At 41.0% G+C, this 15,843-nt stretch overlaps 1 protein-coding gene and 1 non-coding gene across 2 annotated transcripts in view; one reads left to right on the top strand and one right to left on the bottom strand.

Annotated features, from left to right (window-relative positions):
* Positions 1-547: 547 nt before the first annotated feature.
* Positions 548-15,843, top strand: part of TSPAN7 (tetraspanin 7) — a 128,614-nt gene continuing 113,318 nt past the window's right edge. Inside the window, exon 1 of the mRNA XM_049871740.1 lies at positions 548-658. Coding sequence (XP_049727697.1) covers positions 578-658 — 81 coding nt within the window. The 5' untranslated portion in view covers positions 548-577. The remainder of the gene's footprint in view (positions 659-15,843) is intronic.
* On the bottom strand, positions 12,715-12,788 carry TRNAK-CUU (transfer RNA lysine (anticodon CUU)). Its single transcript has one exon. It is a non-coding gene; the product is annotated as a tRNA-Lys (tRNA).

Raw genomic sequence — 15,843 nt, 5'->3', positions numbered from 1 at the left:
TCCGTCTGAACCCCTGGGTTCCTGGCCATTCCTCCAGCTTTATCTCTGGCCACCTGTCATGGTCTATTCCTGGCACAGACAATATCTGCTTGTTACCAAGAACACGACTACTGGGCTACTTCTAAGAAGGCCCTGTGAGGAGACCAAGTACAGAGACAGAATTGTTTTTCAGGGTAACCAATAAACCTCATGTAGTCAGGTGCACACAACCCTACAAATGTTAAGGCCCTACTGTGTACAAAGCAGAATCCTAAAGGCCACGGGGGCTTGGATGGACCTCTGACCTCTGACGCAGCCTCTAGAGCCTCTGGTCCCTTCCCGCCTGACCGGTCCTCTCCTTGGCTGGGGGTCTGAGCTTGCGCGGGATTGCCGGGGCGGGCAGCTTTCCGAGCCTGCGCAGTCGCCGCCCGGCCAGCTTCTTCAGTGGGAGCCCCGCGAGGTGCGCGCTCACGCACGCGCACGGCCTGGCCTGCGCGCGCACCCGGTCTCTGGCCGCACGCGCGCCCGCCCCGCCCCGCCTCCTCCCCCCCTCCCGTGCGCCCGCCCGCCGCCGCTGCCGCCGACCGCGCTGTGTAGTATGGCATCGAGGAGAATGGAGACCAAACCTGTGATAACCTGTCTCAAAACCCTCCTCATCATCTACTCCTTCGTCTTCTGGGTGAGTGCCCTCTTCGGGCCCGTGGCCCGGCCGCCATCCCTCCGTGCGGTGATGCTCTGAGAAAAGAAAAGGGGTAAAAAAAAAAAATCTCGGTCCTCTCCTTAAGGAGGCGGGCGCTGGGCGCTGCTGGGCCGGGGCTGCGGAGGACCGGGCACGTTCTGGGGGCTGCTCGAACCCTGGACCCATTCCGGGCGTCGTGGTGGCGGTGACTACTGGTGGTCGACCTTTCCAAAATATTTCTAACGTATCGATTTCCTTTTTAAGCTTGTGGGATGGGGTCAGCACCTGGGGAAAGTTGCGGCTTTATTCGTCTTTTTTCCTCTATGGAAACCACTCGCCACCCTCTCGCGGCGCCTCTGGGAGCTAACCTGTGGCGAGCTGGGAGCGGGCGAGGAAGCGTGGGGTTCGAGCCCAGATTCCCGGTAATTCCTGACCCCACGGGGCTGCGAGAGGGAGGCGCCCGGAGCCTTGTGAATGTCTGGCTGGTGCAAGGGCGACCCGAGTCCCTCAAGCGCACTGATGGGGGTCAGGGGGAGGAAGCGCCACCGCCGCGTGGAGGCGCATGAAGGGGAGAGGGTCTCACATAAACCCAGGGGTATCTTGGAGCTTTCTCGGCGACCTGGTAGGTGGGTGTTACAACCTTTTTTTCCTATTCCCTTCCATCCTTCCATTCCCCATCTGCCCATTCAGTCACTGCGCAAACCCAGCCCACAGCCCCCTGGAGGAGGACCCCCGCCACTTGGTGAGAGCGATAGCGCCCCAACTCTACTCCCCTTTCGGTGCTGCCACCAGTCCTCGAAGCTCAATGCAGAAGGGTGACGTCAACCCCTCAGCCGAGCTGCGAGGGACTGCGTGGTGCACCTCGCAGAGGGATGCGCCCTTCTTCGCGCGGGAGGAGGAGGAGGAGGGGGCTCCAGGCTTGAGCCTTACCTCATCCTGTTTGGCAGTGCGTGCAATCAGTGCAGGGCTGGTACTGCAGTGATTCACTTGGAGAGGTGGGTGGTACCTAAAGACCATTCCTCGGTGTTTCTCTTTACGTACAAATGATCCCCCTCTCCCCAAGTTCTCCATTCCCATACTAAGCTACAGACACCCCGCAGGGAAATGAATGAATGCTTTACCCGCAGTGCCCGCCCCCGCAATAATCTGGGTCATTTCAGCTTCCAAGACAGTCATTTTGAAACCTGAGGCTCTGTAGAAAGAGTCCAGCCTTTCGTTGTTATCCTTCTCACCGCCCCCCAAACTAGCCCTAATTTTGATTTGAAACTGGGCCACAATGTGTATGAGGTACCCAGACAGGGCCGGGTGGTGAACCGGGCTGTTTGTAATAGCCAAGGCAGGAGCAGTGATGTACTAAGAATAAAAAAAAAAAAAAAAATTCCGAATGCCCACCCAGGCATTTCCTTGTCACTGGCATTGGTGATTCTTCAGGTCGGGGACACTGTGGACCCTGGGGACTGGATACTAGGAGCTCTGCGGTGAGACGGGATAGATCAATTGGCATAACACAGGAAGCAAACACAGAAACGAACCTTATTTGAATTGAAAACGATACAGGTTGATCAATTTCAGTGATGGAATTGTGAGCTATGTTGGGATCGAGTCATTTTTATGCCCTGCCTGAAAAAGGCAGTAATGCATCCTGGTTGCTGAAACTTCCTAATAGCCATTCTTTAGAACTGGTTTAGTTTTTTGTTTATTTCCTTAAATCTTTTTGTTTGGCCATTTATTATTTCCTTGACTTCTTAGTTTCCGGAGTAAATCATATGGGTGGTTATTTTTAGCTTACTGAAAAAATAAGGTTTACATTGTAAATGAAGGGGTGTTGTCCTTTCAGCATCTTTGAGGGCTGGTAAAGGAGGTCTTCTAGGCTGAGGCTTTTCACAATGAGCTCTTTAATTCTCGCTTCCTGCCCTCACCCCATGAATCTAATCACTTAATATCCCCAATACGTCTTAAACAATCGTTGCATTTCATTTCTTCCTAGCTTCCTTGATGCTTGCATTTTGTTTTTGTTTTTTATTTTCAAGATTTTCAGTCTTAAATGTTTACCTGCAACGTTTTCAATTGTTTAAATAGTATTCAGATCATTTCATACTTCCCAACCAAAAGAATGAGATACCGCCAGATAAAAGGGTATTTTGAACAAGACATTTTCGTTAATAAGCCACAATTCAAATGCCCTGTTTTCCATTGTACTTCAAGTGCTTAAAATACATTAAAAAAAAAAAAAGAAAAACCAAAAAACCGTGTACATCAAATCAAAACTTATAGTATTATACTAGGTAGTTAACAAAAAAAGGTGATCTTGGTGTTTGTTCAAGTGGAAGATGGAGAGAAGATTAGACAAAATTGTTTCCTTTGTGTTCTTTGTGGGTTGTTTTAATAGGACTTCTTCTCTTCCCTCAATTTAGATTTTAGAAGACATTTAGCCTTAAAATGGTGGCAGACCAGTAGCATCAAGAAGGTTGACGTACCTGGGCATACACTAAATCGGAAATTTCAAGTTGTGTTTAGAACAAGGAATAGTTTTACCTGTTCTCTTCTGTCTGCAGTCGCTCTCCCTCTCCTGAAGTGTTCCTCTAAAGCAGTGGTTCTCAACAGGGAGCGGTTTTGCCCCCCCAGGGGACATTTGGCAATGTCTGGAGACATTTTTGGTTACAACTGAGAGTGATGGTATTGCTGGAATCTAGTGGGTAGAGGCCAGAAATGCTACTAAACATCCTATGGTACACGGGACAGCCTGCCCCCACCCCAACAAAGAATTATCCAGCCCAAAATGTCAATAGTACCAGCAACCTCTGTGCTATTGGATTTAAAAAAAAAATTCTAAGGAAAAAAAAGAACCTTATACAAAACTCAGTATATTTACTGGTGTTTGGGAACTACCATTCCAGATCATGCCCAACATTCCCTACAGTGTATCATAATTCTGTATTTGAAGACAAAGGCAGGTAGCTCTTTCATATAATTGTGTTCAAATGGATAGGGTGATTTGTCTTATAATTAAATGACATTACCTGAATGCTAGATAAATGGATCCTTTATTTTTCTTGGTTTTTATGTTTGTTTTCAAGAAAAGGAAGAAAAAACACCTATGAGTACGTCGTTCTGTGTTTTAAAGACTAGCAAACAGTGCTTGGCTCATAGTAGGTTTACTCTAAATATTTACTGAATGAATGAATGAACTACTCTTGGAGTCCTGGTGGCGCAGTGGTTAAAGTGATGGACTGCTAACCGAAAGGTTGGTGGTTTGAAACCACCAGGGGCGAGGGAGAAAGATGTGGCAGTCTGCTTCCGTAAAGATTACAGTCTTGGAAACCCTGTGGGGTCATTATGAGTCAGAATGAAGGATTCAACTCACCTGAATGAGGTGGCTTTTAAACAGTGTTGCTTCCAGTCTACTTATGGTGATTTAAATGTGTTCCTTCCATTAAAATGTGCAGATAGAAGAGGGCTTTATAAGGACTTGCTTATCCTAATGATAGTTTAATTATTACTGTGTAGTGGTTGGCTAGCTTGTCAGACATTTTAGATTATCTAAAATTGGAATTTAATTCGTTAAGTTTGAATTAAAAAAAATAGAAAACAAAACATCCCTCCCATAAGATAAATACAATTTTTTAAGGGCAAGCAGGAAAACTTCATATGTATGTTGTTTACCAGGTAACTTTTGTTTTGATTTATAAGTTTTTTAAGATGTTAAGTACTCATCTGGGTTCTGTGTTAGATTTGAATCTTCCACATTTAAATCCATTAAATAAAACAAAATTTTGTGGAGAAAATATATCCTTTGTTTAATTCCAGTGTATATTGGATTTTGGTTTCTTCTAAGGAAGTAGTTAGGTTGTCTGTTAAAAACAAAACAAAACCCAAAGCCCTTACTGTCAAGTCAATTCTGACTCATAAAGTCCTTGGAAACCCTATGGGGCAGTTCTGCTCTGTCCTGTAGGGTCACTATGAGTCAAAATTGAACTTATCAATAACAAACTTTTTTTTTTTTATTATCAATAGTGCTGTCAAATTCTCTTAAGGTGAAATGTCAGTGTTTTTTTCTTTTTTAATTTGGGAAGCATCACTAATCTTTTTTTGGAAGATTTAAAAAACTATAGTAAGAAAATTTCTGTTCTTTTGTAGTCCAGTAAGTATAGATACTTGGGTTAAACAGAGGGAGGGGGGAAGTATTAAAGAGCAACACTTAACATTTGAAAGGATGCTTAAATTTGGGTACATACTAAAGTTTATACCTGTTCTTCTACATGTCAGTGCAACTTAACAAATATTCCTTGAATGTCAACTGTATACCAGGTATTGGATATTCAATAGAACGTCTATCAGCTTTTTCTAGCTGCTGCTTTTGGCAGTTAACTTTCATTTCTAAATAACATACTTACATTGCTGTTTCTTGATTTTTCAGTTTTAGGTATTATGTATTGACTTCCCACTGTGAAAGATGAAAATTCAGCTCTCCTGCCCCTACTCCCTCCTCCCATACTTACTTCCTACCGTCACATCTTCCCCATGTAGTTTTTATCATTTTTGTTACAGCAGTAGTTAGCGATTACATTAATGTGACTAGTTAAACCCTAGTCACAGCTGAACCATAAAATGTGTGTATTATGATTACTTGCATGGCTTTTTGTTTTCCCGGAGTTAAGAATTGTCTTGTTTTTTCCTTTGCTTAGTTTTCTATGTTTGTCATTAATTTATCCCCAAACTCAATCCAAGAACGATGCATCTTCACTTCAGGTGATATCCTTTAAGTTTCCTCCTGTTGGAGACATTTCTCCCAGAGCATTCTTATCTTCACTCTAGACTAGTAATCTCTGGGCCTTTGAAACAGCAAACACCCTAGAATCTCCTTTTACCATTGTTAATCCCTTCTGTTATGTTTGATCCCTTGTTTCCTAGATGCTCTTTCTTTCTCTCTGTTTGATCCTTCATTTTGGTGAAGCAAATCTTCTAGTAACTTTCTGGAAAAGGGTATATAACCAAAAGGTTAGCAGTTCGAATCCAGCAGCTTCTCCTTGGAAACCCTACAGGGCAGTTCTACTCTCTCTATAGGGTTGTTATGAGTCTGAATTGACATGACAGCAATGGGTTTGGTTTTTGTTGTGGTAGGTTTGAAAATCTTATTTTTATATTCAATTTGATAGTTTGGCTGAGTATAGAATTCTAGCTTGGAAATAATTTTTCTTCAGGATTTCTGTCTTTTTACTCCCAAGTTGTCAAATTCGCCATAAGGGAATTACTGTTGAGAAATCAGATGCTATTCTGATTCTTCTCGAATCTTGCTTTTCTTCTCTGGAAGCTTTTGGTATCTTGTTCGTTAGTGTCCTGGAATGTCACGATAATATGCCTTGGTGTATGTCTGTTTCCATCTCTTTCTTGTGTACCCCTTCAACCTGGAAACTTGAGTCTTCAGTTTTGGAAATTTTTTTGAATCATTTCTTTGATTTCATTCCCCTCATTTTCTCTGTCTATTTGGATGTTGAACCTACTAGACTGATTCTCTAATTTTTTGCCCTTCTACTTTCTCCTTTTTTTATGTTTTGCTCTACTTTCTGGGAGATTTCTCCTACATTATCTTACTTGATACTGCATTTTTCATTTGTTTTTTATGTTGTTTCAGGAGCTCCTTTTTAATGTTGGAATGTTTCTTTTTTTACGTATCTTGCTCTTGTTTCATAAGTGTAATATCTTTTTAAAATCCCTCTGAGGAGCTTTTTTTTTTTTTTTTTTAAAGTTTACTTCCTGCATGATTTTCCAAACTGTTGTGTTTTCTGGCATATTACAGGTTTACCTCAAAGTTCTGGTCACTTTTTGCTCTCTGTTCTGTACGTGTTTAAGAGTGAGACACTCAAAAGCTGATTGGAAGCTCTTAGCATGAAGTGGGGATTTGTCAGTTGTTTTAAGTTGGGCAGTTTGAATGGGCAGTTGAGTTTGAGAACTAAGATCAATATATTTAGGTCTTTTCAAATTTCCTAAAGAAAGGCTTTCTAATCTGCTCTCTGGATAGAGAAAGTTGAGAAAATGATATGGGCATCTCCACATGCTTGTGTAAACCTTGCTAAATAAGCTCCTGTTTCCAGCGTAGAATCTGTGACTTCCAATGTACTGTGTTTCTTAGTTTAGACTCTTTTCAAAAGCCTCCCTAGAGAATAGTCTCCAGATATAATATTGGGATGGGTTGAAGACCACTGATATGAATTTGGAGAGGATCTAGGAATCTAGTTGCTTTTCAGAAGACTTTTACTGATCCTCCTTATTTTAGCCCTTTCATCCTCAGTTCCAGGTGTGCCTGGTGCTCTCCAGTCCTGAGCCTTTTCAGGGTTCTTGGCTGCAAATATTTTATTCTTGACCATAAGATTTGGCTTTCTTAGTTTCCAAAATGCCATTGTGGTTGTCTGCCTTTTTTGTTGTTGTGGGTTAAAACAATACTTTTAGTGTCATTTCAGTGAAGATTTGGGAAATAGCCAAGGTAAATGGATGTGTTCAATCCATCATCTTTACCTGGCAGCCCTTTATATCTGTATCTCTACATTGCATGGTACTAATTAAATACACAGTTGATTATGAGTGATTCAGTAGAGCATCGAAAGTTGCAATGGTTGGGTTATTCTAATAAATATTGGTATCTACGTTTCACTTTTCAAAAAGCTTTTGGAAGTCAATGGAAGTACTCTAGGTTGGAACAGACTTACTAAAGTACATCCTGTATAAGTTCATCTGGTCATCAGGGACTGGAGTTAGACAAATGGAAATGAAACTCTGAAAGTTGCTGCTGCTTTTTCTGCCCTTCTCGTTTCTTCCCTCCAAGTGAAGGTCCCTGTGTCTTCTGACCTAATCCAGATCTTGCTAAAGTAATTTAATGTAGAAGTAGCAGAGTTCATGGTATGGTGTGTGTGTGCAGGGTGAGGGGTGAAGTGGGGGAGGCTTGATGTTAAAACTGATTATTGATCTGCTATTTTTCTATTACCACAATCATAACCCTTCACATTTATTGTAGGATTTGCTCATTAACAGAAGTAAGCTAAAGAGTCTTTTCTCATTTAACCAACTTTATTTCCTATATGCAGTGAGAAGTTGGAACATATGTACTACCTTTTATAGCAGTTCTACTCTGTCCTATAGGGTCACTATGAGTCGGAATCGACTTGACAGCAGTGGGGGGGTTTTGATAGCATTTGGGGGACATTAAGTTTTTTTCACTCAGTAGTTGATTACAAATTAGCCGATGTTTTGTACAAGTAGAATGAAACAGTCTCCCCTATTTTGAGTTTTTGATTTGACCCTACTGTGAGCTATATTGCTTATGATTAATTAAGTGTTCAGAATAATATATACACTGCTTTAAGAAGATACAGTACTTCAGAAGGTGCTAAGAATTGAAACTCATACGACTATTTCTTTGTTTACCGTGCTAAAGCTTTGACATAGATGACTAATGCATTGCTAAAGCAATTTGAAACTTAGTTTTGGAATATATTCTTACTGTCCTTTTCTCCTTTAGTCCCATTATAGCCGCTTCCAATTTGGGTTATCTCATAGTAAGCAGGTCATTGGATTGCTGCTCTTAAATTTTTTCTTTCGGTTCTTATCCCCCTTGCCATGACGGAATGCTTTTTATTCCTGGCTAAACACTCTCGTCCTCTTTTATAAGTTGTTGTTAGGTGGTTTTCAGTCGGTTCTGACTCATAGCGACCCTATGTACAGCAGAACGAAGCACTGTCAAGTCCTGCACCATCCTCGTAATCATTGTTATACTTGAGCCCATTGTTGCAGCCACTGTGTCGATCCATCTTATTGCGGGTCTTCCTCTCTTTCGCTGACCCTTTACCAAGCACGACGTCTTTCTTCAGGGACTCCTCCCTCATAACATGTCCAAAGTATGTGAGACAAATTCTCACCATTCTTGCTTCTAAAGAACATTCTGGCTGTGCTTCTTCCAAGACAGATTTGTTCGTTCTTCTGGAAGTCCATGGTATAAGTATTCTTCACCAACATTCCAATTCAGAGGCATCAATTCTTCTTCGGCGTTCCTTGTTCATTGTCCAGCTTTTGCATGCATATGAGGCAATTGAAAATACCATGCCTTGGATCAGGCGCACCTTCGTCCTGAAAGTGACATCTTTGCTTTTTAACATTTTGAAGAGGTCTTTTGCAGTACATTTGCCCAGTGCAACACGTTGTTTGATTTCTTGACAACTTCTTCCATGGGTGTTGATCATGGATCCAAGTAAAATTAAATTCTTGACAATTTCAGCATTTTCTCTGTTTGTCATGATGTTGCTTATTGGCCCAGTTGTGAGAATTTTTGTTTTCTTTATGTTGAGGTGTAATCCATACTGAAGGCTATAGTCCTTGATCTTTATCAGTAAGTGCTTCAAGTCCTTCTTCACTTTTCACAAGCCAAGGTTGTGTCATCTGCATATCGCAAGTTGTCTCTTTTATATAGAGCCCCGATATTCATCAAGAAAAGGATGCAGCGGGGAAAATAGGAGAGGGTTTGTTTTGTTTTCTCCTTTGGTTATTTGCTCAGTTAAATGTATAAGCCTTTTAAATAGTTTGGTCATAGAACTATGGATCACAATTTTATTGTGGGAGATTTTCTTTAGTGTTTTCTCTGCAAGGTATGGTGGACTTCTTCATCACCATCTGTTTTAGGAGGAATTTCAGGTACCATACATTAGAGGATGGGATGGGTCAGGTACAGGTCCTAGTTTGGCAATCTAGATCATTGGTTCTCAATGCTGCTTTCCTATAGAATTGCCTAAGGAGCTTAAAAAAGAGAGATGCTTAGACCCCAGTGTAAGAGATTCTGATTCAGTTGGCCTGGGGTGGGGTGCCAGCATTGGTATATCTTGAAATGAGCTTCCAGGTGATTCACCTGTGCAACTAGAGTTGAGAATCATTGATCTCAGGAGATAATAGTTGGCCCTGGGTCATCGTGAGTCCTGAATCTGGAGGTAGCAAGGAGTGTCTAGCATTGGCCTATTGATTTTGTCTGACTTCTCCAAGATTCTAGGGCCAGGTCTCCAGTGTCTCTGAGTAAACCAAAATGTCCTTGCCACTGTTGGAGACCTTGCCAGTGGTTCCTGACTAGAGGAGTGACCATCATAATCACTGAATTTTTTTTTTTTTAATACAGATGCTTGGTCTTATCTCCTGGTGTTTCAACTTTGATTGATCTGGAGTGGGACCTGGACATGTATATATATTTTTAAAGCTCTTTCAAGGTGATTCTTATTCCTGGGATGTGACTCAGTAGTCCCTGATGTAGCTTATTATAAATGAATTTTTACTTCATGAATGCTTTCCTATAATGTGATCTGTGGTCCTATAAATAAAGGTAGTTTGAGGATAGTGTTCTACAAAGCAAGATGTTGCCAATCTAGCATTTTTCTCACCCACAAAACTGGTCTCTGGAAGGGGTCTTGAACTGAAAGAAGTTTGGAGTAGTTTCTGTTTATTAGGGGAACCTATTTCTGCCAAGAAATTTGGAAGACACCTACCTGGCCAACTGACTATTTATGCCTATTCCTAAGAAAGGTGATCCAACAAGGTGGAAATTATTGAACAATATAATTAATATCACACAGAAGCAAAATTTGCTGAAGATCATTCAAAAGCGGATGCAGCAGTATATCAACAGGGAACTGCGAGAAATTGAAGCTGGATTTAGAAGAGGACGTGGAACCAGGGGTGTCATTGTTGAGGTCAGATGGATCCTTCTTGAAAGCAGAGAATACCAGAAGGATGTTTACCTGTGTTTTATTGACTATGCAAAGGCATTCCACTGTGTGAAATCATAACAAATTATGGATAACATTGCAGAGAATGGGAATTCCAGTACACTTAATCATGCTCATGAAGAATCTGTACATGGATCAAGAGGCAGTTGTTCGAATAGAACAAGGGGATACTGCATGGCTTAAAGTCAGGAAAGGTGTGCATCCGCGTTGTATCCTTGAACCATACCTGTTCAGTCTGTACGCTGAGTAAATAATCAGAGAAGCTGGACTGTATGAAGAAAAGTAGGGCATCAAGATTGGAGACAGACTTCTTAACAACCTGCATTAGACAAATGACACAACCTTGCTTGCTGAAAGTGAAGGGGACTTGAAGCACTTACTGATGAAGACCAAAGACTACAGCTTTCAGTATAGATTACACCTCAACATAAAGAAAACAAAAATCTTCACAACTGAACCAATAAGCAACATCATGATAAATGGAGAAAAGATCAAGGTTGTCAAGGATTTCATTTTACTTGGATCCACAATCAACACCCATGGAAGCAGCAGTCAAGAAATCAAAAGACACATTGCATTTGGCAAATCTGCCTCAAGAGATCTCTTTAAAATGTTAAAAACCAAAGAGGACACCTTGAGGACTAAGGTGCACCTTACCCAAGCCATGGTGTTTTCAATTGCCTCCTACACATGTGAAAGCTGGATGATGAATAAGGAAGACCGAAGAAGAATCGATGCCTTTGAATTGTGATGCTGGCTAAGAATATTTACTGTACTGTGGACTGCCAAAAGAACGAACAGATCTGTCTTGGAAGAAGTACAGCCAGAATGCTCCTTAGAAGCAAGGATGGCAAGACTACGTCTGACATACTTTGGACATGTTATCAGGAAGGATCAGTCCCTGGAGAAGGACATCATGCTTAGTGTAAAGTAGAGGATCAGCAAAAAAGCGGAAGACCCTGAATGAGATGGATTGACACAGTGGTTACAACAGCGGGCTTAAGCGTAACAATGATTGTGAGGATGGGGCGGGAACAGGCAGTGATTTATTCTCTTGTACGTAAGGTCGCTATGAGTCAGAACTGACTCGATGGCACCTGACAACATTTCTGTTGACAGATGTTCTGAGAAATTAAAAAGAGTATTGGTTTTCCCTCTGTCAAAAATGAGACTGTCGTCCAATATGTAAAACAAAAAGAATTCATTAGTTACCGAACAGTCTATGAAGGAAGCATATTGCTGATATTTTTGGGTAGCGTCATGGTTAAGGTTGTGCGTCTGCTTGGCTAGGCCATAATTCTTAGTGGTTTGGCAGTTATGTAATGAGGTAGTTTGGCAGTTATGTAGTTCTCCATTTTGGGATATAATGTAATCACCTCTATGATGTGATCTAATGTGATCAGCCAATCATATGTAAGGGAAGTTTCCTCGGGTGTAGCCTGCATCCAATATATATGGATGTTCTGGCAAAGCTTGCTGACTATTTGCTTGCTCTGGATCCTGCATCTGGCTTGTCACCATCCGACTTCCAGTTCTTGGGACTTGAGCCAGCGGCCTGCATATTGCCTGCTGATCTTGAGATTTGTTGCCCTCCACAGCCTGTGAGCCAGCATCCTGTCGTCTTAACTGCTGATCTTGGGTTCATCAGGCCCTGCAGCTACATGAGTAAGGAGAAGTCTCCAGCCTGACGCTTGAACCACAGACATCGGACTTGCCAGCCTGTACAACTGCATGAACCATTTCTTGAGATAAATCAATCTTGGTCTCTCTTTGTCTATATATATGTGTATACATATGCACACACTTCATTGGTTTTTCTTGTCTAGAGAACCCAGCTTATGATGGGTAGTGTGGTGTTTGGGGGTTGCTTTGATTACAGAGGCATTAGTGGTTGACCATGGCTTTAGAAGTGTAGCTATTCAGGTAAAATTGAGCAGCATGTTCACTGCAGTGCATCTGCTGCTGATTGGTTGGCCTTCAATTGCATGAGATTGGAGTAGAACTGCCCCATAGAGTTTCCAAGGAGCGCCTGGCAGATTCGAACTGCCGACCCTTTGGTTAGCAGCCGTAGCACTTAACCACTACGCCACCAAGGTTTCCAATTGTAATTCAGAGGTGTTTTTCCTGAAGCAAGTTAAGTTGTCATTAATCAAAAAGGTTTAAGAGGGGATCGTGGTGGTTACTAGTTACCATGGGTGTTGAATAATCAATCGTTTTCCCTCTTTAAAAAAAAATACCCATCAAGTCGATGCCATAGCTCTTAACTGCTATGCCACCAGGTTTTCCAAAAGCAACCATTCCTCTCCCTGGGTGAGCTCGAACCACCAACCTTTTGGTTAAGAGCCGAACGTGCTAACCAATTGCACCACAGAGACAGGCTTAAACATTTATTTTTATTTCTTATGGAAACATTTATTCTTACCTCAGACTGCTAATTCTTGCTTCTCGGTGAAATGTGGTTGTTTCTGCACCTTAGGCCCCATTCGCCAAACATCATCATAGTGGCGTGTAGAATTTCTGAGTTTAATCATTCCACAAACACTAATTCAGTTTGATTTCCGGAGGTTATACTAGGATTCCTCAAAGATAGAACCCTTTAGGCTGAAAAGGAGCCCAAACCTTAATAATGAGGCTGGGTGGTAAATGTTCCTAAACATTCCTTCAACATCCCCTTCCCTACTTGAGCTCAACTTTTGAGAATTTTTGCCTCTCTCAGCTGGATTTAAAATTAAAATTAGGCCTATGTAAATAAAGTCTTGGCTTGAACATTTGCTGTGTGACCTTGGACAAGTCACATAGTGTCTCTGAGCCTCAATTCCTCTTGAGAGTTGAGAATATCTGTGCTTACCCACTTTAGTCAATAGTTGAGAGTTAAATGACATACAAGTGCTTTGTAAGTTAACGTGATTAATATTTTGGGAACATTATTTCTTAGAGTTTAGAGTGTTGCTTTGTCCCTAATTTCTTGCACAGGAGTGGTACTACGTTAGTCTTTGTTAAAGGAATAAACTGATTTAAAAACTCTCCATTTTGGAAATGAAGGATGACTTACTTTTTGGGCTTTATAGGCCGCTACCAAAGAGATCTGAAATCCCGGAGGGCTTTGAATGGGAACCAACAATATAATGAATTTGTGCCAGTAAGTTCAGCCCTGTCATTGTGATGAAGGTATTCTTATCTAGAATGAATACATATAAATCCGTCACTTAAAATCAAGGGAGAAATTGATGACTTCCATTATTCCTTTTTTTAAATGACCTTTATCAAAAAAATTTTAAAAGTTTTAAATGTACAGAAAAATGTGGAGCTAATACAGAGTTTCCATATACCCCTCAACCAGTTTCCCCTATTAAATTAACCTTACATTAGTGTAGTCTGTTTGTTACAGCTAATAAGTCAGTTTGGTACATTATCATTAACTAAAGTTTATGTTTTACTCAGATTTCCTAAGTTTTAATCTAATGTCCTTTTTCCGTTCCAGCATCCTATCCGCAATACCAGACCACATTTAGTAGTCATCATGTCTCCTTAGACTCCTCTTGGCTGAGACAGTTTTGCAGACTTTCCTTGCTTTTTATGACCTTGACAGTTTTGAGGAGTATTTCTCAGGTGCTTTGTCGGATGCCCCTCAATTGGGATTTGTCTGATATTTTTTTCACATGATTAGACTGGAGTAATGTATTTTGTGGCCAAAGACCACAGAGGTAAAGTGACATTATCATTACTTTGTGTCAAGGGTACATACTATAAGAGTTATCACTGTTGATGTTAACCTTGATCACCTGGCTTGAGGTAGTGTTTGTCAGGTATCTTTACTATAAAATTACTGTTCTTGCCCCCCTTTCCATAGTGTACCCTTTGGAAGAAATTTACTACACGTGACCCACACTTAAGGAGTGGGGAGTTATGCCCCACCTCCTTAAGGGCAGAATATCTATTTAATCTTTTTATTAACAGAAATGATTTCCATTTAACAAATGTTCAAACCAAGAATAAATATTTGTTCAAACAATAAAAACAGTTGAGTCAATTGGAACTAGACAGGGCTTCTTGCTTACCATTATTATTTATGACTTTGATTTATCTAGCCACTGCAATAAGATAAAATGGAAAAAGAGGAGGTAAAACCATCTTTTTACACATGCAATTGTTGTATACTTAAAAAACTCAGGAGGTTTTAGAAAAAAAACCTATGAAAAGAATTGGCAAGTTAGCTGGATATAAGTATACAAAAATTAATTGCTTTTTATTATTCTAGCATAAGCCTTAGAAAAGGGAGGAAAACATTCCAGTCACAATAACAACATAAATCGTAACTATTTAAAAATAAAATTAACAAAGTTAACAAGAAAGGCATGAGTCTTACATGAGAACTAAAATCTTATTGAGGGACATAAAATCAGTTCTGAACAGATTAAAAGACAAAGTGTTCTTGGTAGGGAGACAATATCATAAAAAATGTTAATTTTCCCAAAATGTGCTTGATGTAATTCCAAATAGAATCCCAACAGGATTTGTGTGTGTGTGTGTGTGTGTGTGTGTGTGTGTGGTGGCACTTGATAAAATGATATTATTTTGTGTACAAGAATAAATGCTTCAGAAATCAAGAACAATTTGGGGGAAAAGAGTACATGCCTTACCAGTTATCAGAATATACCTTTGCGTAGCCCCCTCCCTTGGGTGTGGGTGGAACTTGTGACTTTCTTTTAGTAGAATAAGGTGATGGGAAAATATATGTGAATATGTGTATGCGATTATATAAGATTGTAATGTCTGTCTCGTGGAGACACTGTCCCTTGCTGGCTTTGAAGAAGCAAGATTCCATGACGTGAACTGCCCAATGAAGAGGACCAGGTGGCAAGGAACCTGAGGGTGGTTTCCAGATAACATCCAGAAAGAAACTGAAGCCTTCAGTTTGGCAGCCTGCAAGCATCTGAATGTTGCCAGAACCATGTAATCCTGAAAGCAGTCCTTCCCCATTTGAGTCTCAGATGAGACCACAGCCCCAGCTGACATCTTGATTGAAGATTTGTGAGACCCTGAAGCAGAGGACCCAGCTAAGCTGTGCCTGGACTCCTGACCCACAGAAACTGTGAGATAATAAATGTGTGTTGTTTTAAGCCGCTAAGTTTATGGTAATATTGTTATGCAACAGTAAGTAATACTACTGTAAAATCACTAATCAAATCAATATGATTCGAACCAAAATCAAACCCATTGCTGTTGAGTCGATTCCGACTCACAGCGACCCTATAGGATAGCGTAGAACTGCCCTGTAGGGTTTCCAAGGAGCAGTTGGTAGATTTGGACTGCTGACCTTTTCGTTAGCAGCTATAGCTCTTAACCACTGTGCCACCAGGGCTCCAATCAATATGATATTGGCTTAGAAACAAATAGATCAGTGGTATAAAAGAGAATCCACAAATAAAT

Source organism: Elephas maximus, chromosome X (genome assembly GCF_024166365.1).
Source record: "Elephas maximus indicus isolate mEleMax1 chromosome X, mEleMax1 primary haplotype, whole genome shotgun sequence".
Taxonomy (NCBI): Eukaryota; Metazoa; Chordata; class Mammalia; order Proboscidea; family Elephantidae; genus Elephas; species Elephas maximus.
The sequence above is the reverse complement of the archived record's forward strand: the minus strand, read 5'-3'. Positions and strand labels throughout refer to the sequence as shown.